This window comes from Diadema antillarum, unplaced genomic scaffold (assembly GCF_040938485.1).
Source record: "Diadema antillarum isolate AM-2024a unplaced genomic scaffold, OU_Dant_1.0 scf00000190, whole genome shotgun sequence".
Classification (NCBI taxonomy): Eukaryota; Metazoa; Echinodermata; class Echinoidea; order Diadematoida; family Diadematidae; genus Diadema; species Diadema antillarum.
The window spans coordinates 8586-33828 of record NW_027271079.1 but is presented as its reverse complement, the minus strand read 5'-3'; the positions used below and the strand labels follow the sequence as shown (position 1 = coordinate 33828).

General features: G+C 40.1%; 1 protein-coding gene across 1 annotated transcript in view; it reads right to left on the bottom strand.

Annotated features, from left to right (window-relative positions):
- The window catches only part of LOC139723427 (sister chromatid cohesion protein PDS5 homolog A-like), a 33185-nt gene extending 10242 nt beyond the window's left edge, over positions 1–22943 (bottom strand). Inside the window, 17 exon segments of the mRNA XM_071634672.1 lie at positions 302–526; positions 1275–1398; positions 2444–2604; positions 3669–3884; positions 5051–5190; positions 5816–5946; positions 6349–6462; positions 7862–8013; positions 8269–8414; positions 9040–9137; positions 9668–9783; positions 10954–11094; positions 12406–12613; positions 13677–13861; positions 14605–14802; positions 15334–15531; positions 22904–22943. Coding sequence (XP_071490773.1) covers positions 302–526; positions 1275–1398; positions 2444–2604; positions 3669–3884; positions 5051–5190; positions 5816–5946; positions 6349–6462; positions 7862–8013; positions 8269–8414; positions 9040–9137; positions 9668–9783; positions 10954–11094; positions 12406–12613; positions 13677–13861; positions 14605–14802; positions 15334–15441 — 2463 coding nt within the window. The 5' untranslated portion in view covers positions 15442–15531; positions 22904–22943.
- Positions 22944–25243: the final 2300 nt, after the last annotated feature.

Genomic DNA, 25243 nt, shown 5'->3' with positions numbered 1-25243 from the left:
TGAAATCCAGCCCAGCCATTTGGGGGAGGGGAGTGAGACACACACTGTCAACAGCACAGAAAGCTCATCTTGACTGTGTGACAATAACATATTCATATGATCAACTCATTCCTTGTTCTAAATTTCAAGTTGGACAGGAAGGAAATACATTGGGGCAAATTGAAAAATTCACACTCTTGCGGCAATAATCCCTCGTCGCAGCTCTTACTCGGAGCTTATACAGGGAATCACATCATGGACACACACACGTATCAATGAGCACTCAGTCATCATTTTGTAATTGCTGAAAGCTCCAGGCTACCTTAGCTTGTGTCTCCTCTGTCACCATGTTGTCATGGCACCAAATGCCCTTGGTGGGCGTGGTCTCGGTTTGGTCCTGCATCAGTATGCCCTTGACCACAGTGTTAGCCACAATGACCTTCATAGGCTGGGCAAACTGGCTGGGTGCCAGTCGAGCTAGCTGGCCTAGGGTTGTCAGGGCCGTCAGATGGCTTTCGTGCTCCAAGCTGATGTTCTTGCACACGCTCTGCAAAGGAAGGAAAATAAGGATAGAATGAGTACTGGGTCCTCTCAAGAAATTGATGAAATAGGATATCTACTGCACCGATATTACTGAAACAAAATCTTGCATGACATTTATACCACAGAATAGATTTATATATTTTGTGCAATTTTAAAAAACTGAGCGGTTGACGTCTGCCAAGTTTTTCTGGGATTTTATTTTTTGGGATGTCCTGTTTTGTTTGTTTGTTTCTTTGTTTGTTTGTTTGTTTTTTTGGTAATAGGGAAACAGTGTGATATCAACTTGGGTATGCACTATTGGGTGTACACTATTTGGGAGAGATGAGTCCCAAGATGAATATATCCTTCCTCAATGGCATTCTAAATCTTTCAGGTGGAAATTTTCTGGATGTTTTCTACCCTGCCAGTTATAACCTTTATAATTAACAAAAAAAATCTACAGCCCACACTCTGGATAACGATAATGTCCATCCCAAAAGCTTTGTTTGAACTCCATACTTAGGTGGAGAAAGTCACCTTTACAACTGCTCAATAACATAACAGGCTATCTTGACAAGTAAGTGGAATGCTCTTTACTCGCAACAGCTGAAACAATGACAAAATTCAATACAGATATGACACTAAACCAAATGAAGCATTGTTGTAGAAGGTGGACATATCAATTCCGTGAACATATATGACAATATGAGTGACCATAGAGTCTGTTAGACAAAGGTCATTTTGAGCAAAAGCCATTGGATAGCCTGGTATACCTGAAAGAGATCTTGGAATATTGTCTTTTTAATGGTGGCTGCCACTTCCAGGCATCGGATGGCTCGCTTTGCTTGTACTGGTGTCCCATTCTTGGCCAGGTTGACCAGCGTCTTTATTAGGCCCCTGGGGAAAACAAGGATCACTGCCATATACAACATTGAAGGCAACTTCAGCTGAATTGAGCTTACAGCTGATTATAACCAAGATGAATAACTCTTTCACATGCCAATATCTTGATTTGAAGGCTGCATTTACTACCTGATCTGACAAGGGTTTACCTAATCTGCCTTATTCCACTGTAACCTACAAGTAGTATTTCTTTAATTACTCATATGACTGGCTTAAGTGAAATTATTCAAGTTTATTCATTTTTTAATCAAATATTATTATTTCAAGACTTCACAAACAATCATCATAATCTCATGATTACAATAGTATCATATAAGTCACAGAATGTTCTCATGGAGGAAGGCTTTGCCCATTTAAAAGTGATTAGTGAATTTCTTCTTCATAAACTCAAGGTTAATCAGAAGAGAAATATGTTGCTATGTTATTACACTGTACATTTTGCCAATGATAAAGTCATATCTTTTGTAGAATGTTCTAATAAGGATGACAAAGATAACATGAGAAGCCAACTGGCCTTCATGAGTTACTGGCTCTTACACTCTTCTAAACTCACAAGAAAAGCATGCATGACTGATGAATAATGCCATTCTTGAAAGGTCATTAATCTATTCTCTAACGTTCTCTATTTCATTTCAATGTTCAGGTGAGGTTGACATGTTTAAAGAAATGGTACATTGGTAGCATGAAAAACACACACACACCATAGAATCAGATCCATGACCACTTGTACCTTTGTCAGTTAGATTTTATGACAGAAATAAGAGAACTGATCATTGGAGGAAAAGAAGAAAGAATAGGAAGAAGGGACTGTACTAGATGATTGCTTGCATGATATTTTCAACCTCACAGAAATTAACAGAGATACTAGCAAAGAGAAAAGACAAGAAAGATAGAGTAATACACATGTGGGAAATAGAGAACTGAGGAAAAATTTGAATGAGAGTGGTATGAAATGGGATGTGAAGGAATAAAGGAAGGGGCAGTCACAGGAATAGACAGGAAATCTGCAAACAGAGATGGAAGTGGTGTTTGCTCTCACTCTGCAATCTCAGGGAAGTCAGCCTGCAACCCGAGACCGGTCTGGGTGAGAACCTGGAGGGCCACGTCTGCCACGTTGTCCTCCCCGATCTGCAGGAGGTGGCTCAGCTTTTCGTAAGACTCCTTGGTGCTGAACCCCCGTGGGTAGACAAGGGCCAGGATCTGGGGTGGGGTGGGGGGGGGGGGATGGTGAGTGCACACAATTCAGTCAGAGATCACAAGCAAATACATGGAATATTAATGTTACAGCATGACTGCCACATAGGTCATCTGCTGCCATCTGAAAACTAACACATATACAAATCATTAAACCTTATGGCAAATTGGTAATAACAGGATTTGTCAATAATTATTTTATCATGCTTAAAGGAGACCTCCAGATGATTTTCAGACTTTTACATTTGAACAACTAAAAATTAGTTACCCTGAGTACAGAGTTTCAGAATTTATAGTGATTGGGATGAGGAATAAGAATGTTTTCAAAATTTATAGCAAATTGCAATGAACAAGGATGACATGGCAGCCTCACCATAAGAATGCATGAGTTGGGGCTCAAGGAAGCAGAACAAAAGAAGAAGGCATGCATAGATTCTACACAGGTAAACTTCTTAATCAAGCGGTATTGTAATGGAATAACACTGCTACATTTCTGAAACTTGTGAGGCTCCTATGTCATCAACATTGATCAGTGTAATTTGTTTAAGATTTTTCAGAGCATTGGTTTCTCTGCTCAAGGACCAAAATAAATTCCACAAGTTTATACATGTAGCTTATGTACTACATGATGTGAAATTATGAAAATTGCCTGGAATGCCCCCTTAATTGGCTCCACAATGCATTTTCTTTAGATATAGAATATTTTGTGCATTTCTCTCTTTGTATTCATTTCATTTCATGTGCTCTAGATACTGATGCCTGCCACTTTCTTACTTCTGATATTATAAATTCATAGGGATCACATAAGCGAAACAAAGCATTTTACTGTTTTAATATTTCAGCTAATCACTGGATGAGAAATGTGTGAAATTTTATATACTGAAAGATACTTATGAAACTTAGATGGTAATCCAGATTTGCATATCTTAATACTGAGAGATATCATCAGTAACAATCATAACACAAACTCTTGAAAACAGCCAGAATATAAAAGAGGATTGCATTCATTGCATCGATTACAAGGATTGTATGAAATGGTACATCAAAGGAAGAGGCAGAGCTCTTTGTACCTGCAGGAGTTTGAGTCCTCTCTCTTCCAGTCTCCGCTCCGTGAGGCCTTCCACCTCGTCTGCTGTGCCATTGGCCTGGGCCGCCACCAGCTTGACGACCTCCTCGATGGCCGCGGAGTCGATGAGGAGGGGTGCGATGCGCTCCATCAGGGTTTTCATGGTCTCGTACATGGGGCTTGGGTTCTTGGGATTGCCAAATTTCTTCATCACCTCACCCTATGTGTGTGCATGTGTGTGGACACAGGTATAAAAGCAGCATGAAATGAAATCTTTACCTATTTTGGCAGTGCGATAGTAAATTTTTCACTTGCCTCACTGACATGGCCAATCTGTAGACAAGATTTCTCTCAGAAATAATTAAACAGAGATCTCCGATGCACGGGAATTGAATGAAAACAAACAAGGGAACTTAGATGAAATAAAAATTAATAGAATAACTATTTGGTACAACACATACTGGCATACACGATGTAACCTTGGTCTACTTTGGATCTCACCCACCAGTGTGTTCTCATGGTATAATAACAAGACGCTGCTGACCTGTGAAATTTAGCTGATTACATGATTATTCAAAGTCCAATCACTTCACTCACACCCTATGGCATATGGCTGATCACAAAGGCAGATCCACCATTATATTCTTTGTAACCTACATAGAACAAACAAATTCTCGGTATACGACTAGTGGAAAATATACCCAAAGACACAACACAGCTGTATGTCTTCCACTCAAGCAAAACATCCATAGACCTTAGATTTCTGGTTGTAAAGCAATTGTGTGGCAGCACACTGTGACAGCCTCATCAAGCACATACACAAAAAAAAAAAATTGTTGACATTGTCCAGCATTTCTGCACCTTCCACAAAACTACATTGTAAATTCTATGATTTTTCCATGAAAAATTATAGAAATTCAGGACAATTTTCTTGGACAGGAACTTCACAAAAACCTACATGGGTGGTTGTTTTGAATAAATGGGACTTACTACTAGATTAATAGTGTCCATTTTAAGTGTCAGCTTGTATACCACACCGACACTGTTGGTGGTAGACGAGTTGGTGTGATTTTATTTGATGAAATGTTTTCTTTAAAAAGAAAATACTATTGCTATAAAAAGAAGATCACTGACAGGCAAAAAATATACAAATTATCAATTTCCACGACTTTTCTGTGATATATTTATAATTCTGCACTTTCTATGATTTTTCCAGGCTAGGAAAAACATTTCCAAAATTCCATGACTTTTTCACTCCAGGAACCCTGATTATCTCTGCCTAAAAAAGGATCATGTGCTGCTCATTAAAGAGATTTCAGAGGACAAGGACATAGAAAATGAGTTCAACAGCACCAAAGGAGAAACAAACTAAAGTGTGACACATACCACACCCTGTATGGCCCTGCGACAGGAAGCAGTTGGACTGATGACCTGCTGCATGTGACCCCTGATCCTCTTGTCAGCCATGAAGTCGTCAATCATGCGCCTTAGGTGCTCCTGAGCCTTCCCTGGCTCTGGGAGCAGTTCTTCATAAAAAAAAGGGGGGTTACAAATATCACTAATCAGCAGTTTTAGGACACTTTTATGGATAAACATGCATATACACTGATACATCTCAGCTAAAATTAGTGTTTTTTGTCTACATGGCTAGAATGCATGCTTGTAAAGTTTAAAACGACAGGTACAGCATACTCCAGTTCTTATAGAATATTTTGACCATGAAATTTCATGAGACCGAAATTTATCACATCCAGGAGCAATAGAATTCCACCTTCCTATCTTATTGAACACATTCTAATGAAAATTTTATGCAAATTACATACAGTATGTAATTTGCATAAAATTATTATTTTTTCAAATTCATGAAATTCTTTCATCGAAATGCTTTCATTGCAACTGATTTACGACAATGCAGGGCAATTTGTCAATCAGTTGCAATTATTGTTTTGTTGTGATTTAATGCTGCAAGATTCAATGTAGTATTACTATATTGAATCTTGCAAACATTAAATCACAACAAAACAATTACAACAAAAAAATCTTCAGAAGAACAATCAAGTTAAATCCAGACAGATAATAGTTGATATGAATAAATGCCTGATTGTGAATGATTGTGTGCTTGTGCCAAATGGGCCAAACCAGTCTACTCACTTGTAATTGCTGCAACTTTGGGCACGAAGGCCTTCTTGCGCTCTTCCTCATCCTCCATCTCAAAAATCTGCATCAGGTCACGGACATGTTGACGGACATAGTGCTGGCATTTCATCATCTCGATGATGGCCCTTTCATGAAGTAAAAACAGACCAAAAAAAAAAAAAACAATTTACATCACATGAACAATTGTGATAATCAATGCAGGTTGAAGTGAAAAAGGTGAAAAAAAGACTGATGAAAAGGGGGGCCTAATGCAAAGATAGGAGGAAAAAAATATATATAGATAGATAGTCAGAAAGAGATATGATGAGAGACAAACAGACAGACAGACAGACAGACAGACAGACAATCCACAGATGGTGTGTATACATACAAAGATACACAATCCGGAATCATTGGGTGGGGAACACATGTCATTAACTAGGCATGAAGTATTCTCTCAAACACCCGACACGTGAGTGCATCAGGACAGTGCAGAGAGAGTAAAGCAGTGAGCAGCACCACAGGAGAATAAAGAGACGGAAACATACTTGCTGGAGTTCTCGTCCACCGCAGCGAAGAGATGGTAGAGCCGCTGCATCCTGTCCTTCACATCCATGGTGTACGGGACCAGGGTCATGGTGAAGATGCGTTCTACAAGCAGCCTGCAAGGGTTGATGGGAATAATAGTCATCACTCATTGCACTAGAGCCACGTACACTTGCTTTGAAAACTGTGATATTAACGCCCCACCCCCCCCCCCCCCCACACACACACACATACAAACCCACACAAATGCCAAGTCCCAGTCAAATTAAAGTATTCCAAAAACTCCCCGCAAAGCCCACCATAAAGACCTTGCTGTAGCAGTTGAATCTTTCTAAAAAAATTTGCACGAGGAGGTATACAAACTAAAGAAATATTGTGAGCTTTGGTAACATGACTACTGGCACAGCGAGATTGTTAAAATGGGTTATCCTGAAATTACACAATTACTACTGTATAAGCTGTTATTTTCTCGAGGGTTTAATTTTCGCGAATTTCGCGAATCACAGATGGATCACAAATTTAACGACACGCAAAAATGTCGCCATGCACTAAGGTAACAATGGATTTAAGATAGCGTTTGTGTCAATTCGCGAAAACAACATCTCGCGAAAATGTCTGCAACCTCGTAATTCGCGAAAATATCTCTCCGCGAAAATAACAGCTTATACAGTATTCATCGCATAATCGGGCATCTGATAATCGGGAACCTCGCTTAAATGACATATGCTTCCCAGAAACATTTCTAATGCATGTTATTTTCACTGGATAATCGGGCGGGGACCTCTGATAAACGGGACAATTTTTCTTCAAGCGATCTTTGAATTTGTTGATATTTTGCCCAAAAAATCTACCAAAATACCACAACAATGTATTTCGAAGATTCCCTATCAGTTGGCGTTTACATCGAACTTACATAGCAAGCTTCAGACTGGTGTGTTTTGACCTATGTCTATCCAGTACACGTACATACATAGCCACGAAAGAGCCGTGTGTAAGTATCCATGCCATTGCAAAACACATGCTTTCGCGAACATTCTTCTCCCCTAGGCAAAGCCATATGTGCTCGCTTGCAATTCCTACTCACATCCAATGAAAAACATGCTTCGCTCACATAGCTCAGGCTGTGTATGTTGTTTAATCTCAGTCATACACTTTGAGGGCTTAAGTCCAAAGTCCTTGTCTCTGAGTGTTTCAACTTTCAATACGCTGTGATCTGTGTGTACGTCACAATCTTCCTCAGTTGTGAATGAGCTAGAGGGTCGCGCCAAGGGGTAGTGTGGTTGTGTATTCATGTACATGTACAGTACGTCAGTATGCATGTGTGTGTGTGTGTGTGTGTGTGTGCACTACATGTACATGTCATATGCCATTAGTGTATGGTGAGTGCTCATCGCGAAAGCGGGCACCCGCTTAAAGGGGCCGTGTTTGCTACTCCCAACCTGTCCCGATTATGCGATGAATACTGTACAGTAATCAGTGCTTGGTGAGGAGGTGTATACATCAAGGTGCTGTTACCTGTCTTCAATGTTTGGCTGGTAGTACATGTGCAGGATCTTGTCCCGAATCCATACCAGACGCTGTTTCTCCGCTGTGCCGAGATCCTGAGAGTGGTACCATTTCTTGAAGATGTGGCCGAGCCCAAGGACGGCCTCCTTTCGAATCCTCCACTGAAGGATGAGGATGAAAACACAAATTTCAAAGTAAAATAATCAGTTTATCAAAAATGATCAAAGATAGTCAAATAAACAAAAATAATTAGATAATCATAAGGCTCAAATCAACACATTTTACACAACAAAGATAATCAGTTTGATTTAAAAAAAAAGGTGGCAAAGCTCTTCTGTTCAATGCCAATCCCTCTCAACCTAAACAGATAAATATTTGAGGTCTTTTTTTTCAGTGCATCCTCTTTGTTCCCTCACCTTTTTGTCCAGAGTTCTCTCCTTCACAAGTATCAGCATGCTGTCCTTCACATTTGTGATGTCACGTTTGGCAGCTGTCACGATGGCAGTCACTACTTCCTGCCTCACGCCTTCATCCGTGTCGTGAGCCCGTTCTCTCAAGCGGTCTGCACAAGTTTGAAAACAAACAAAAACAAATAAAGCCAGTATTAAAGATAATGGTGTCTGCCTGTGCTTCATTTCTTTTTCTCAGAAAATTGTTGTGAGATTTGAGCTTCTGATTTTTGCCCTTTCATTTCAGACAACAATTAAATAATCTCAACCGACTGAAATTCAACAAGAATAATGTGTAGAATAGATGCAGCAACTATAATAGATCAGAGTCTTGAATGTGCAATGTGAGAATCAAATTTCTGTAAGGCTTGAAACATTTGCCTCAATGCACAACAATTGTTTACCAACTTGGATGAAAAAGTTTCACACAAAAAGTTGGAACGTAAAGCCATGCTTTTTCATGTGCCACTTCAAAACATCTACTGCTAGAAGAAAAACTGTACATCATAATATTGTGTATAACTGATGTGAATTCTACACCCAGTCTATGCAAATACACAGCCATGTCAAGCACATATGAGATCTGCTGCTTTTTGTCAAATGGCACCATCAGCACCTGGTTGACAATGTTTGACTGACTGCATGCTGTATGTGGTGAACCTCAATTCTGCTGCATAGTGTATGAAATAGAGAACAAACATGCAGAAAGGCCACAAGTGGGTACGTGGAATACTGTACCTTCAAGATCCTCTGTGATGAGGTAGGGATGGTGGGAGAAAAACTGGGGCACAAACTTGACGCACTCCATCCGAATGGGTATGCTGATGTCACTGAATCTGGGGATGAGAAAGTAGGCATGTGAAACAGCATACTTTGAAAAATAACCCTATTCAATCATTCAAATATTATGCATAAACTTAGTAACCATCCACTGATTAGCAGCATTACACAAAAGAATTTGAAGAGACGAATGAAACAGCAAGTGTCTATGTACTGACAGGAAAAGTGACTACAATATCCAACTACGCATCCATGGGAATTGTTCTAATGACTCACAATTGATCAGGAACTAAAGCAGGATACTTTACTTCATATAGCAAATTTCAACTATTGCTTGACATATTTCCTTGCCTGTATTCACTCTCATTTTAGGTAATAATAATGGAAGCCCACATAGATATGGTATCGATGGTTAAGAAATAGGAAACACATGAGCACAGATGTAAAGATTGTATTTCTGAACATTCTTGAAATAACCAGTGGGCAATTTTACAGACACATCTGGTATATGCTTTGGTAAATGTACTGCCTCCTACATCTCATTGTTATGAAAAGAGTTACATGGCTAGGCTTGACCGCAAATTACCTTCCCAGAAAGCAACTCCACAGCGGTTTGTTCTGAGTTGCCAGATCAGAGTCTCTGTCAGAAAACATCCTCCCAAGGAGCTTCGTCACTGCCAATCTCTCACGCTCCTCGTTGCTCTGCAATCAAAATATCGATCCATACATTAGAGAAGTTCAGGTACAAATAAAGCCAGAACACTGCTTGGTAACGATTTTATACAATACCCAAAAGAGGACTCACGTGTTGGGGTCTAAATTTGTCTCCTAATTTCATGTCTTTTCATGCTAGTGATACAGTTGTCACATTCTCTCTAAAAGCCCTTCCCTAACTTCATACAGTAGGGATGTCTTTCAGCACACTACAGAACTGACACATCTGAAGAGTACACTGACATATACATTAAAACACACACAAGGCCAAACTTACACAGACCTTCAAATGTGGGTCTATGTTTATTGTTTAAGCTGCTAACTACTTGCATATGGACCTAAAATCTGTTTGTCAAAGAGTGTGCAGAACTTCAGCAAACATACATTCAAATTGTTGCACTCTATATGGCAGAACTTTCTATGTCACTTAACATATGGACCCATATTAGATGCTGCTAGACATAATCTGCAAGTGTTTCATCTCCTTGCCATTTAAACAACCATGGTTAACATGTGTCCATGCAGGGCTGCACACTAACCCATTTTTCTGCTGGTCCGACATACAGGTTGGACCAGTAGGTACCCAGCTTTTCCATTTTTTACTGGTCCACTCCCAAAAAGTTACTGGTCCAACACTGATTTTTACTGGTCAGGGATTAGCGGACCAGCACTAGTGTGCAGTGTTGGTACATGGTTAGCTGGTATGGTTTTCTAGAATGGTCAACACTTGAAGGCACTCAAAAAATTGCACGCACACACTAACACAAACTTTGAATACACACACACATACACGCATGATTGTTTCCTCCAATGTTGAGCAAATTAAGGAGTCAAATGCAGTTAGCGAAACATCTTAGTCAAATCAGTACAGTAGGTCATGGTGATAACAGAGCATAACATTCACTTCAGCCATGCCCCCTGTGATGATACTGTATAAGCTGTTACAGACATTTTTGTGAGATGGTGTTTTCTTGATTTTGACATTGAGGCTATCGTAAGTGCACTAATGCCGGTCGGCTCAAGATATTTTTGTGTGCTGTTAAATTCACAGTTCAATAGCGATTCGCAACATTCACGAAAATTAAATCCTAGCAAAACGTAACAGTGTATACAGTAATAGAGCAAGATAGTGATGTTCGCAGAGTTGTTGATCTTTACCTTGAGCTTGAACTCCAGCTGAGGAAGGACAGCCAGAAGTAGATTGCTTGAGATGGTGTGCAGCTGGTAGATCAGCTCGTAGGTGTGGCTGGCAAGGTCACTGGTTGAACTTCTACCCAGGATCAAGACGTTGTTGAAAAACTGCAAGTGAAAGATGCAGAGTGGGCAACACTGGGCATTACCACAAAATATGTCACTAATACAGGTTGTGAATTATGAATTCACTGGAGACCTTGACATGGCAACACTATGCACTGTCTCTGTGTTATGTGTACTCATGACCGCTTGGGAGATGGCAAGGATTAAGACACATTCCAAAGCAATCAACAGAAGCTTTAGTTTCTCTGGAAATGCTGTGTAGTCTGGGATTGCCAGCGATGAGATTCACAAGGTAATGTCACATCGATTCTACTTTTGTTAAAAGGACCTTGAAGTACATGAAATGTATATTGGTAAATGGAATCCTGTAGTACAAAGCAAGAGCAAAAAAGGTGGGGTATTTGTGTGGATTACTGTGTGGTCCTCAACATGCAATCTTACAGATTGTTGCATGAACGAGCCTACACAGGACATATGACTTTTTCTCCTTCAGTCCTAGCTGAAGGAGACTACTCAAAGGATAATCCTTAAACACTTACTGTAAAAGTGGAAATTTTCGCGGTGTTGAAATTTTCGCGCATTTCGCGCAACCAGAAACTAGCGCGAAAATAAAAGCACGCAAATATTTTTGCTTGCCATATAATCCTGTGCGTGATGTCTTGATTCCGCGGATTTAAAAACACGTGAAACTCTTCTCACCCGGCCTAGCGCGAAAAATTACTCGCGCGAAAATATCCACTTTTACAGTACTAGATTTCTGAATTCACTTTAAAATAGACTGGGATGACTGCTGAGATGGTAGACAAGAAGAGGACAGGAGGAGGGGGAAGAGATAAAGAGGGAAAAAAGAGGGGAGGGATAGAGGAGGAAACGGGAGGAGAGATAGAGAGAAGAATAAGAGGGAGAGGCAGAGAGGACAAAGAGGGGAATATACATAGAGAGAGGAGGAGAGCAGAGGTAAAGAGCAGGAAAGAGGGAGAGAGGAGGAAATGGGATGACAGGTTAAGTGGAAGAGGAGAGGAGAGAGGAGGAGGAACGGAAAAGAGGAGAGGAAAAGAAAAAACGAAGAGAGGAGGAAAAGAGGAAGGGCAGACAGGAAGACAAGGTAAGGGGGATGAATAAAGGAGGAAAAGGAGGAGATGAGGTAAAACAAAGGAAAAAAGAAGGAAAAAGAGAAAAAGAAGAAGAAAAGAGGACGAAAGGAGGAGGAAAGGTACAGAAGAAAAGATGATGAGGGTAAACGAAAGAGACAAAAAAAGAAGAAAATGGAGGAGAAGAGAAGTAGAGATGAGGAAGAGAGGAGGAGGAGGAGAGGAAGAAAGAAGGAAAAGAGAAGGATGGAAAAGGACTCACAGCCTGAATTGAAGGTTCGATGCTGGTGGAGGTGCGCTTGACAAGATCGCGGGCCAGCTCATGTGCCTGGGGATGCTGGAGCTGCTTGGAGTCCAGCAGGTTGGATAGGATCACCTCCAGCAGCTCTGGGGGCACCACATCATTCTCAGAGATGAGGGGGCACATCACATCCAGCATGAAGGTCCGTACTTTGGGGGTGTGGTTCTCGCTGCAAATGGCAAATAACAAATGATGTACATTTGTGTAAGTCTCAGATATGTGTTTTCAGCTGGGACTTTTCTAGACCGATAAATCTACCTCTTCTTCAGTGGACTCTTATTAAGTGTACAGTTGGTAATACGGTCGTTCTCTCATAACAGACAGGTATCTTCCATTCACTCTGCTGTCCGGATTTACTTTCTGCATGACGGCAAGTATGAAACAGGGTAGAATTTCCATTCTTCCACGATAGGAGATCACAAAAAATGGCATTCATACCTTTATATGCTCAAGGAACGAGTCAAACTCACCAATTTTATGATTTATTCCTCTTATACACCATTTTGCCTACTTTTTTGGGTAATACTGCCATCGAACTCTCTGCTCGCCTACAAGACGCAGCAGCCGCTTTAAAGCTGCTAAACTCGCGTGTGTGCAAATAGATAGCACAGTCTACATAGCAGAGAGAATGGAAGATGTCTGTCTGTTGTGAGGGGCTGACCATATTACTGACTGTACAGTTAACAAGAGGCCACCAAACAAAGGCAGATTTATCGGTCTAGGAGTTTTTATAATGTTTTAATCTCGTGCAGTCTATTTCCCGAATATAATACACATAATCGCGAAAAATCTAAAATGTTCGACAGGGTCTCGTAGTCAATGAGATGTTTAGAAATACAGGAAGAAAGGAAGGCAAATTTTGGAAATGAAAGTTACAATTGGATGTACTTTGGCATGCACGTAAAGTGACTCAACTTGCTATGCAGACATAATTTCAGTAAATTTAGATTGACCCATTTCGTTAAAATACTGCACAGATCATATGCATGACATGACATTTTAGCCACTTACAGTGAGCATTGAGCTTTTGCAATTAACTCATTGAGGACATGCTGATTTTGCTATGACACACACTTCTGATACTTGGGAATAGTCTTCAATGGCTTTAATAAGTTACTTCACTTTCACCTCTGGATGAGGACTCCAGAGAATTTTCCTGCAGTACCAATCCACCAATCAGAGGACTTCAGTTTGAAAGTGAGGCATAAAATGCACACACTGTGACTACCTACTTGATGATACTGAAGAGAATAGTGAAGAGCTCCACAAAGACCTCAGCCGAGTCCTCCAGCTCCATACAGATGTTGAAGGACTTGACCATGGCCAGGTTCTCCAGGAGGTAGAAGTATCGCTTCCATGAAGGTCCATCCACATTCTCCAGCCCCCAGATCTGCTTGTTCAGGAACTGGAAGATCAACTAGAGGAGTGGAGGGAAGGAGAAAAGATCTATGATTACCATGCATGCATGTTCTTTGTTGTTTTTTTCTTCTGTCATACTTGGATATTACAGCTGGGAGTACGAGGCGCAACTAAAACACATGTTATGAAACTTGACAAAAGGTTTGATGCAAAAGTAGAGCCTGCAGAACATTTGTTTCAAGGAGATGCAGTTTGCTGGAAGCAAATCTATACAGAAATGGCTTACAAACTGCCCAAAATTAAGGTGTTACTCTGGAACTATGTACCAAAGCAGTATATAATGTGTTGGTCAACCACTTGCATATAATTATAAAAGCTATTTGTATGCAATGGCAAAAAAAAAAAAATCTCCCTATGCATGCAGTATTTTATGTATGGCAACTTATCAGTGGTACAGTGTAGTCACTGTTTGTGTTTTCCTTAAAAGGGCCATTATGAACAGATTTGAGGCTTGACCTGTGCAGCAGTTACACTTTACTGTATACTTGCTGTATGTAGCAGGTCTAATTTTTTGTGAATCGGACCTTCTCAATAATTTTGTGGGTGGTTAAATTTGTGATCGTGAGCACAGCAATGGACAGAGAAAATGCACACATACATGCCGCACTGAAGTCAGGATCAGAGTCAATGCTTTTACATCCGACTCGCGAAATTTGCGAAGATAAAAACCCTTGAACATAAACGGTGTATACAGTATGTGGTTGTAAAACTCTCCTTCTAGTGTCCGGAGACGTCCCATACCTTGAGTTGTTCCGCTGTCCGATATGGTGCTTCAGGAGCAAAGATCCTGAAGACATCAGCAAGGCAACAGGCAACAAGGAGCCGGACATCCTTGCTAGGGTGCTTGAAGAGGAAGGGCTCCAGCAAGTGGAGCGCCAGGGGCTCATAGGCTGTGGTATCCTCCTCTTGCTCCATGTCTTGGAACACCCTGGCCAACATCTACATGGATAAGATCCCATATGATAGCTTGATCACTCACCGGGGTTGACAGCTTTAGCTAAGGCTATTCTTCAGGGTGTAATTGAATGAAATCCAGTACCATTTATGCACTTTTACATTTTCACAAAGATTATGATAAAAATAATATCGAAAAAGGTAAATGAAATCCAGGACTGAAGTACATCCTCTAAAAACTGGTATTCATAGGTAAAGTAAAAACAGTGGAATAACACTTCCTTACAACTTTACACAAGAACTAGCTTGTCATGAACAAGAAGGAGGCAAGAAATGTGATGTAAATGTGTACAGATGCAATATTCTTGCAATAAAGACTCTGTAGGGACAATTTTGTTGACTTTACATGATCAATACAACTTTCAATATCTCTTCAACAAAAACAAAACAGAACCAAAACAAAATACAACAGTAACACTACACAATATCTTGAATTGGGCAGATAATCGCAATTGCCAGTTGACATGACACTACAGGCCTAATATATTTGAAGGGCGTGTCAATAGCTAAACATACCTTTAGCCTTCTGACCATTTCATCCTTGGAAAGGTCAGGGGTCAATTCTTTAGCCCCAGGGGGGTAGGTCACCTGAATGGCACTCTGGGTTGTCTTGGATCGCGTCATCTTGACTGTCTCGAGTTAGGGACTTCTAACGTACCAAACAAGTCTGGAGCAGAAGTTATGTCTACCTCATGAGAGGTATGTGGAACCATCCTGTATATTGTACATCAAAGGAAGTCACAAACAGGGCCCATATGAATACGGTTTGCTTTCCTAAGACAGGGTTCGACACTAACGGTGGCCCGGTGGCCCGGGGCCACCAAAAATGAAAGTCGGGCCACCAAACTTTAAAAAAGGGCAAATTTGGTGGCCCGCCTCGGGCCACCAAAATTTTTTGAAAAGTATGTCAATAAATTCGTAACTTTTTGCGACGGAAATTACCAGTTAAATTTGTTTAAAGGATGGATACAAAGGACTGAATGAATGCCTGAGAGTGAGTGTTGCAAGTTTGTTGAAGTTTATTTATGAGTAGATAATTTGTATGTCCAACTTCTAATTCTTACTATCATAAAACTTAAATATTTGACTCATTAAAAAAAAAAAAAGACTTTTAATGTTTTTTATTGGGGTTTTTTTCGGGACACCATATTTTTCTCTCAGGCCACCAAAAATGTGAAATTTAGGATTTTGGTGGCCCATCTGGCCACCAAACAAAAAAGTTAGTGTCGAGCCATGCCTAAGAGCTACAGTAAAACAGAGCACTTTTTCCCCCCTCCACACTAATGATACACTTTGTAGGAAATAATCAATGAAAGTAATAAATTTATATGTAATAAACAATAATAGGAAACAATGCAGTTCATGATACACTATAAAAGTAATACCAGTTAATACTTATTTAAAAATAAACATGAAGGTCTCAATTCCCAGCATCGAAAAAGTAAAAATTTAATTCTTACCACATATGCAGTTGCGTCATGTGAGAATGTGTGTAAAAAAACAACAAAAAATGACAAAGGCAAGAAAACAAATCAGTTCAGCCGCAATTAAAGGTTATTTTGCCACACTGAAAGTTGTAGCACTAATTCCAAGATTCAAATTCTGAATTTTTAAGTTTCACTTTGCATGTTTAGGATACACCTTCATGAGATAATTTCAGGAGCCAAATTTGAGGATGCAGTTAAAGCAATTAAAGGTAGAACTGCTTATTCAATCCAAAATTCAGGTATAACACATGTTACTGTGGACACCAAAAAATATTCCCTAATTTCAGTTTGAGTACCTAGTTATATTGCTAAATTACCGCTCTTTGGACTACTTTAAGAGTAACACACATTAATATACTCATGGGAATTGGCAATTTAAGCCACTCTTCAGCATTTTCAGTATATAAATATATTTTTTTTTGACATTCATTGCCAGGTACATGTACAAACATATTTGAAGGGAATTATATCTTAAAAGGATATATGTATTTGCTGGAAATAAGTATATGAGCACAAACTGGTGTCTTCCCCTATCCTGTAAGTGCATGTCAAAAGTTTGGTGTCAAAAAATAGGCCATTTGACAGTATGATATTCCATCAGGAAGAAAAGTCATTACAGTTTTGACCCAATTGTCTTTATACTACCTGGTATTTCTTCCACACAAATGAAAGATTTACAGCTGTATTTGAAACAATGGAAATATGACACTTTCAATCTCCTACGGTGCTAATATCTCTCCAGCACTGTAAAAATATGCATATCAGTGTAAATGAATATTTCACAAATCACTGCAGGTCAGACATGTATGCATATCGATATCACTATAGAGGGAATCACGAACAAAGAAAAGCTGGTGGGATATCACCTTTCCATTCTTCAACTCAAATCTTGAAGTATAACAGAGAGAATGCATCGTAGTTTCATGTAGGTGCATATATATCGTAGGGTACTAGCAATCAGATATGAAATTATATATTAAAAAAAAAAATATCATGCCTACATGGAGCTTATACACGTACATGTACACTTGCTCCATTTCTTAATCATGCTCCCATCATCTTCCTTGAACCGTGTTTAATGGGACCATGTCATTCTATGAACTGATGTTACAGGCCATTTAAGCAAAAGTTACTGTTTTTCTCAATGTGTAGTAGGAGGGTTTGGCCATATTTGGCCATCTACACATACATCACATTTCCAAACACATTCTCATGCACTATTTCAACTTTGACTTATTATTTCATCTTAGAGAAAATTTCAAGCTTTACTGTGATGTAAACTTTATGACAAACTACTGTATGGGCTTTGACACTTTAAAGTGAAAACATAGTTCTGGTAAGGGTTTGAGAACCCGTCTTGCACCATTTCATATTTGCTTGCAATATATCAAAAGAGTCTACCAAGAAACTGACGCAATTTGCCGGGACGATGAGTTGTTTTGGAGTATTCTGAGATAAAAAATAAAAGTCAGTATACCGACTTTTATTCCACAAGGATCCAGGTGAACTCGGTCTCAGGGACAACTCGGCCCTAAGTCAGACAATTTATACGCAGTTCATGATCGCCATATTCTACATGTATGCACAGCAGAGACTCCAACCCCAAGCACCTTTTGATCTGGAGATTCTCCCGCCTGAAACCCCTAGCAAACGGGAGACCCAAGTTCATGTGTGCGTAGCGCGAAGTTCCTAGGGTTATAGATGCTCTCTGGTGCTATCTAAGGCTTATTTTTGCAACATACGATAGCAATAAGTAAGAAATCCTTTCCAACGGGAGACATTGAGCCAGGGCGGGAGAAATTAAATCTCAAATGGGAGAACGGGAGATTTTGCAAAAATGGGTTTTCGGCGGGAGATCTCCCGTCGAAAACGGGAGAGTTGGAGTCTCTGGCATAGGCGCACATTAATTTTGTTGGCGTGCCAAAGAGGTTCTTTGACGCGCGCATTGTATCAATTCCGCCCATAACTGCGACAAGCCAAAACGCAAAGCACTCCCATAGTACAACACTGTACAATCCAGAGGGACAACTCAGCCCCGGCATCAGCATGAGGCCGAGTTGTTCCCGAGTCCGAGTTATTCTGACCCCAATCAGGTAAGTTCTGAGATGCAAAAATTTTTGGTAAATATTTTGCATTTTCGTCATTACCCAATGAATATCTTGTTATGACAGCGTTATTCCACACATTTCTTAGGCATACATAGTACATTTTGGAGCGAAATTTCACAATTTTGCAGGCGTACCTTTAAATACAGACAGTCTACTGTGCAGTGGCACATTGCAATTTATTGATTAGTTCGAGTCGAGCACAGTTGTTCACTTACATTGTAAGAGCAAAATGTGTGGAGTTGGTAAAGCTTTCTACCGAGTCGGGCATGCTAATGTGGCACTAAGAATTATTTGCTAAGCTTCAAAAGTAACACATCAGCAGTCACAGCGTACACAGCACTACATGTACGAGTTTATGACTGCCACAAGTGACACTCTGACAAGGTTCTAAGAAGATAGAAGGCTGTTTAAATTATTTCATCATTCAATAATTACAAAAGTTGTGTACATTCCTGACTATGCTATCCTTAACTTCTGTTTGAACATTATTTAACACTGCAACAGGTAACTATACACAGCCCAGTCGCCATCCGGTACAGCGACAGGGCTGTACTGGAGCAGCCCATAACACAGAGCAAGCTCAGCACAAATTTTATGACTGCGTTGGGTTTTGATACTTGACATCACTTTTTGTCACCTCAAACTAATTAAATGTAATCTTCATTAATGACACTACATAGCGACATGTAAACTATCAATATTGACATGTACACATTTCACAATTTACCGAAAATGAAGAATATATGCAGCATGTGATGCATCATGCGTTACCCCGGGGCACAGTAGTACCCCGGGTTACCACGTTGTGTAGCGCCACCTCAAGTCCACTCGAAGACAGCCGCAGAGAGATGCACACACTGTGTGTGCATGTACTGTACATAGTCACTCCCATGCCACTGCACGTTATACAATGTATGCATGGCATGCTGTGCTAGCAATAGCGTGTGTTTCAGTGCACTGCAGTGTAGTGGCTAGCGCTGCTCGGTCCAGTACCAAAATAATTTCCACTTTTTGGCAACCCAGGGTACAACCTTTAAAAAAAAAAAAAATCAATATCAAATGGCTGATTTTCATTTGGTACCCCGGGATACCATTTATGTCATCATGTGCGAACGGTACATCTCATAATCGGGAGTTCACGCGATCTGAATGCACTTTTAAAGGTCACGCTGTCGACTGTGCTGCTACTTAAGAGTGCACACATGCAATAGATCGCTGCACTTCCAGCCACGCACGCGCGTGCATAATTTGCAGAGGCCAACGCGCCATTTTGAAGTCTGGAACGATGAACCCCTACGTTCAGGGATTGCGCTAGAAGGTGTGTCATTTTTTTTTTGTTCCTTGGACTTATCGCGAGGGCTCTCTATGGACTTATGTACCTTCTGTAATATAAGCATGCACTTTACGTGAGTAACGTATAAATTCTTATAAGTACCGTAACATATAGATTTTTCTAAGTTTTGCGGTTTTGTTGTGGTTCCCTGATGTGATGGTGAGGCCCCGTCCATCTGACGCCGTGCTTTGCACGGCATCTGGTCAGGCTATGCAACAGGAAGACTCTAACGTTATAGAATTGGAATTAAGATAAAAAGTGGCCAGTTAATATGGTGCCAAACATCACAGCACAACTGGTGCCTGGCGCGCATGGCACCAGCAGTGGACTCTGTAGATTATTCTCTATTACCTGATTACACTGCACTGCAAAGAAAATGATTTAGAGTAAAATATCCCGTTTGCGGCAGTTTATGCATTGTGAAGGGTTTTTCCACTTGTAAACAAATCAGGCAAATTATTTTCAACCATTTCATATGTCACAGACAAGATTATTCATTAATGCAATTGTTTTCATAAAAGAAATTTACTATAGACCAACGCAGTTTTCATGATTTACCAGGGCAAAACCCGGCACAATTTTCGCCAATAAAGGTGATATGCGACGTAGTATTTCTGCTTGCGGCACGATGTACAATCCCTATGCAATACGCGCGTGCTCCCCGATCTTTAGCTGAACGCCTTCACATGTCTCGCGAACATTGCGTAAGCGCCAATTCCCATTGCGAAAGCACGTGAAAATAGCGGGCACACATGCATTGGCCGCAAACAAGATCGCAATTCTGGCGGTGTTATGTCTTTCTCGTGTTTTTCTCATGTTTTTTCTATGGTAACATCCACTTTCCGAAAAAAATGGTGGCCCACATCGGCTCGCGAAAATTCTATTTTACGTGAGGATATGTTTTCAAAATCCATGAACATCAAGAAAACGACAAAAAATCCAGTTTCTTGGACCATTGTTTCTTAACTGTTATGTTAAGAAGTACCGAAAATTTCATTTTGGATGCGATATGTTCGTCATTTAGGTGAGAAAATTTCACTTTCGTCAGAGATCGTGCCCATTTTATGGGTTGGTTTTTGTTGATTGCTAGTGTGTTAGTGTATGTGTAGTGTGCATATAACAATGCAGTGCTGTGTTTAGCGGTATTATTACCGTGTATGTTGCACCTGCCGCAAATGGCTGCACGGCCGCATACTGCCGCAGTTACTCTAGACCTCTGTAAAAATGACAGTAAAATTTGCTTGGCTTGGTAGACTCTGGCATACAATATGTAAGAATCGTTTACAAATTAGATTACAATCAATCAATGTATTTCCTATGTAGAGTGGTCTAGATTCTACTAATGTTTAAATGTTTAAATGTTTAAATGTTTAAATGGGAATAACTCAATAAAACAGACATTACAGGCCTTTTGTACTTAGCCTTTTATTAGGCTAATCCTTTAGTGATTACAGAAAATTCAAAATGCAAGCTTAAAGTGAAAACTAAGTTTCGGTAAGTGCTTGAGAACCCGTCTAGCACCATATCATTTTTTCTTGCAATATATCGAAAGAGTCCACTAGGAAACTTACCTGGCTGACGCGGTTTGCCGGAATGATGAGTCGGTTTGGAGTATTTTGAGAAAAATAATAATAGTAGGAAAACCGACTTTTATTCCAGAAGGCTCCAGACTAACTCGGTCTCGGGAAAAATTCAACCCTACTTCAGACAATTCACACACAGTTCGTGATCGCCACATTCTACTGGCCACTGCATAATCAATGAGGCCTAACTGAATGGACAGGAAAGTACGTGATAACGTAATCCTGTACAAACAAAACAAAAATGACAGCGCGCGGTCCTCAGTTGCTGAGACACGCGGTCTTTGAAGTTTTTGTCGTTGTTTATCAAGCGCCTTTGATTAGTGAGGTTCACACCTAGGTCCCTTTACCTTAAGGTTTTCTAAACCTCGAGGTTTTGTAAATTACGAGGCACTATTAAAACTCCAAGTTAGCGTAGATGTAGACGCATGTAGTTTAGAAAACCACGACAAAACCTTAAGGCGAAGACACCACGACAACACCACAAGATTTCTTAGGGTGTGAACCTCACTATTGTTTTAGAGGTGCTTGATCGGCGCACACTAATTTTGCATGCGCGCAAAGAGGTTTTTGATGCGCGCGTTGTAACAACTCGGACCATACTGCGAGTAGCCAGAACACGAAGCGCTAGTTTATACAGGCCGCTCCCATAGGACAACACTGTACAATCAGAGGGACAACCATTACAGCTCATCCCGCCGTCAAAGCGAAGCCGAGTTATCCCCGAGTCCGAGTTTACCCTGAACCCGTTCGGGTAAGTTCTGAGTCTGAACCTTTTTGGTTAATATTTCGCATTTTCGTCGTTACCCATCGAATATCTTGTCATAACATCGTTATCCTGCACATTTCCTAAGCATACGTTCACATTTGGGAGCGAAATTTGACAACTTTTGCAGGCGTACCAGAACTTTGTTTGGGCTTTAAAGACATTCAAAATGCAAGCTTAAAGAATCATAAAGATATTTGCATAAATTTTAACAGGCATTAGGCGTAAATATTCATAAATGAATGATACACGCCAAAAAATCAAAATAACAACAACAACAACAGATTAGGCGTAGCATTTCTCAATCCGTGTCCGCGTATTAAACGCCAACGGTTAAAAAATGGTCAGAAACGCTTTCTCTTCCGTGCTCTTGCCACTTGAACCTGATAAGTGATATAGAAAAATATAGGATTGAAAACTGATCAACCACTACCTTGTACTATCTACTTGACATGCATACACTAGCTGGACTCTATAGACGATATTCAGACTCAAGTTCTTCTTTTACTGGTTTGTAGCAGTGCCCAAAGTTCGAGGTTCTGATGGAGTGCGGGGCCGGGGGCCGGGGTTCTATAGAACTAGTTCAACTTGTGACGTTTATGGCCCACGCGCAGCTCAGTATCTGGGACTGTAAAGCTAATTGCCCAACGCTTTTCATTTCTGCTCTACATTACACTATGAAATAAAAGCTTGCATTTTGAATTGTTAATTATAGACCGAGTAAGACGTCAATAACTTTACTTTCCACCTACATGTATACATATACACTGCATCTGCATCAAAATTAGCATAATTTCAGCTTTACAACTTACCGGGCCGGTGCTATCGCCTGGCGCCAAGCGTCTTTCGGCCTATGGTTTTAGTGTGAATTGAGCTATATGAGACTGTAATACGTACAGTGTAAATCTGTGTATCGCTGTACACCATTGGACGCATAACGCCTCAATACGTACAAGGGACGAATCACAATGTACGTAAGGTAACAAAATGCCTAGTGCCGCTTCAACGCTGAGGATCGTACAAGAGATCATTAGAGGGGAAGTGCGTTATCAAGGTCCCTGCATCAAACGATGCCCCCCCCCCCCCCCCCCCGCGCCCCGCTCAAATCGTTCAAAACGGTCCTACTAATTGACGCAAACTAATGCAAACTGATGCAAACTAATGCAAACTCACTGTAAACTCCATGCAAACTCAATGCAAACTACTAATTAATGCAAACTAACGCAAATTACTAATTAATGCAAACTAATACAAACCGCTAGCGGTGAAAATTAGGGTGAATTACAACACCTGGACCTGGCTCTTCCCAGGCCACTCTAGCCCTCTCGAAACAGATATCGATCAAGTAAATCCATCCTATCGAAGAATGACTGACGTCACGTTTACTTCAGTATATCACACATCTCACCTCAACAGTCAACAAAAATACCCGAAATGTCCACCCCAATGTGAAATCTTAAGAATAATGACTCAATTTGATGTGAACTTGTCAATGAAATCACAAAATAAGTTTTCTGGAAAATTGAATGACGTTTAAAACAAATATTCTGTTGATAAAGTTTCTTTTGTAATAATATCAATGTTGTTTCATGCCCATAGTTAAGGGTGATTTACACATATACTTGTTAAAAATCACTGTGAAAGTGTGTAAGCGGCAAGATAACAAAGTTAAGTGATTGATATACATCAAACATATCATTTTCCAAGCACATTGTAATAGATATGCCATTAAAGTTTGAGGGAAAAAAAATCCACCTTTATATATATATATATATATATATATATATATATATATATATAAAGTCGGAATTTTTTATACAGAGAGAGAGAGAGAGAGAAACACGAAATAGTACATGATAAATAATAAATAATTGAACATGCAAGCAAAGTCAAACTGAAAAGAGCAATCGTATAAAAACGTGGCATAAAACCGACTCAATTCGCATGATGTTCCAAACTCCAGTAACCTTCCTTGTTGCTATGTTCCCAGTCTCACCTCCCCCCCCCATGTCAGCCCGCGATAAACTGAAACAACTCAAACCAACTCGCCCTAAAATACGACGCAACAAGCAAATTAACACATACAAAAACAATAACAGTGATCGATTATATCATCATCTACATTTCTTTATACATTCCACCATTTGTATATTGCACATAATCACTTTACAATAATGAGATATACAAGATAACAAATATACTGTAATTATAATCTTATATCACTTTGCCAGAAAAAAAATATGAAGGGAGGAGTAACGGTAGAGAAAAGTAAGAAAAATAAGAATGGAAAAGGAAGCGGAGGTATAACAGCTCATAAATAACATAATCTATATCAAACATCATCAGCTATTACATCATAAATTCCATAACTATAAAATCCCAAGATGGTGATCCCAGGTGATGATGATAATGACCCGTCGGTGGCAATGACTGTGAAAATGACAATGATTATGATGGTGAAGCTGATAATGAAGGTGGCGATAATGTTGTCGTTGAGATGATAATGATGGTGATTAAAAACAAGCAAACGTGGGATCTTCAGTGCAGTTTCACTGTTTTGCAATACCGTCCCAACCCGACAACTTTCCAAACCAAAAATCACCGCAAATTTGTCCCCTATCTATCACAATTCGTCCATTTGAAAGCCCAAGACTCCACTAAAACACCCGCTCATCACAGAAACAATTCCGACAAACTCCTGCTGACCCCTAACCTCCCTCAAATTACTCAATGACAGTAGTATTCCACGTGACAGTGGAAACAAAATTATCAGATAACGGACAGGCAGGCCTCTGGTAGCCCATTACAGGGGGCAACCTCACGGGCGGCCTCGGGTAGTTCAGCTACTAATGAGTTAACGGGTATATAGGTTTTCCCGGTCAATCTTTTGTCATTCAAGTTCCTATTCCGAGCATTCGATTTCACGTACTCCACGCTCGCAGCACTGAATCAGCAATCAAATTCAAAATCCGGTCATTCGAATTCACTATCCGAGCATTCAAATTCACTGTCGGAGCATTCAAATTCACTATCGGGACATTCAAATTCGCTATCGGAACATTCAAATTCACTATCGGAGCATTCAAATTTAAGAGAGGAGCACGCAGTTTCATCAATGAGCATTCAAATTCATGTCAAGCTGGCGACGGAAT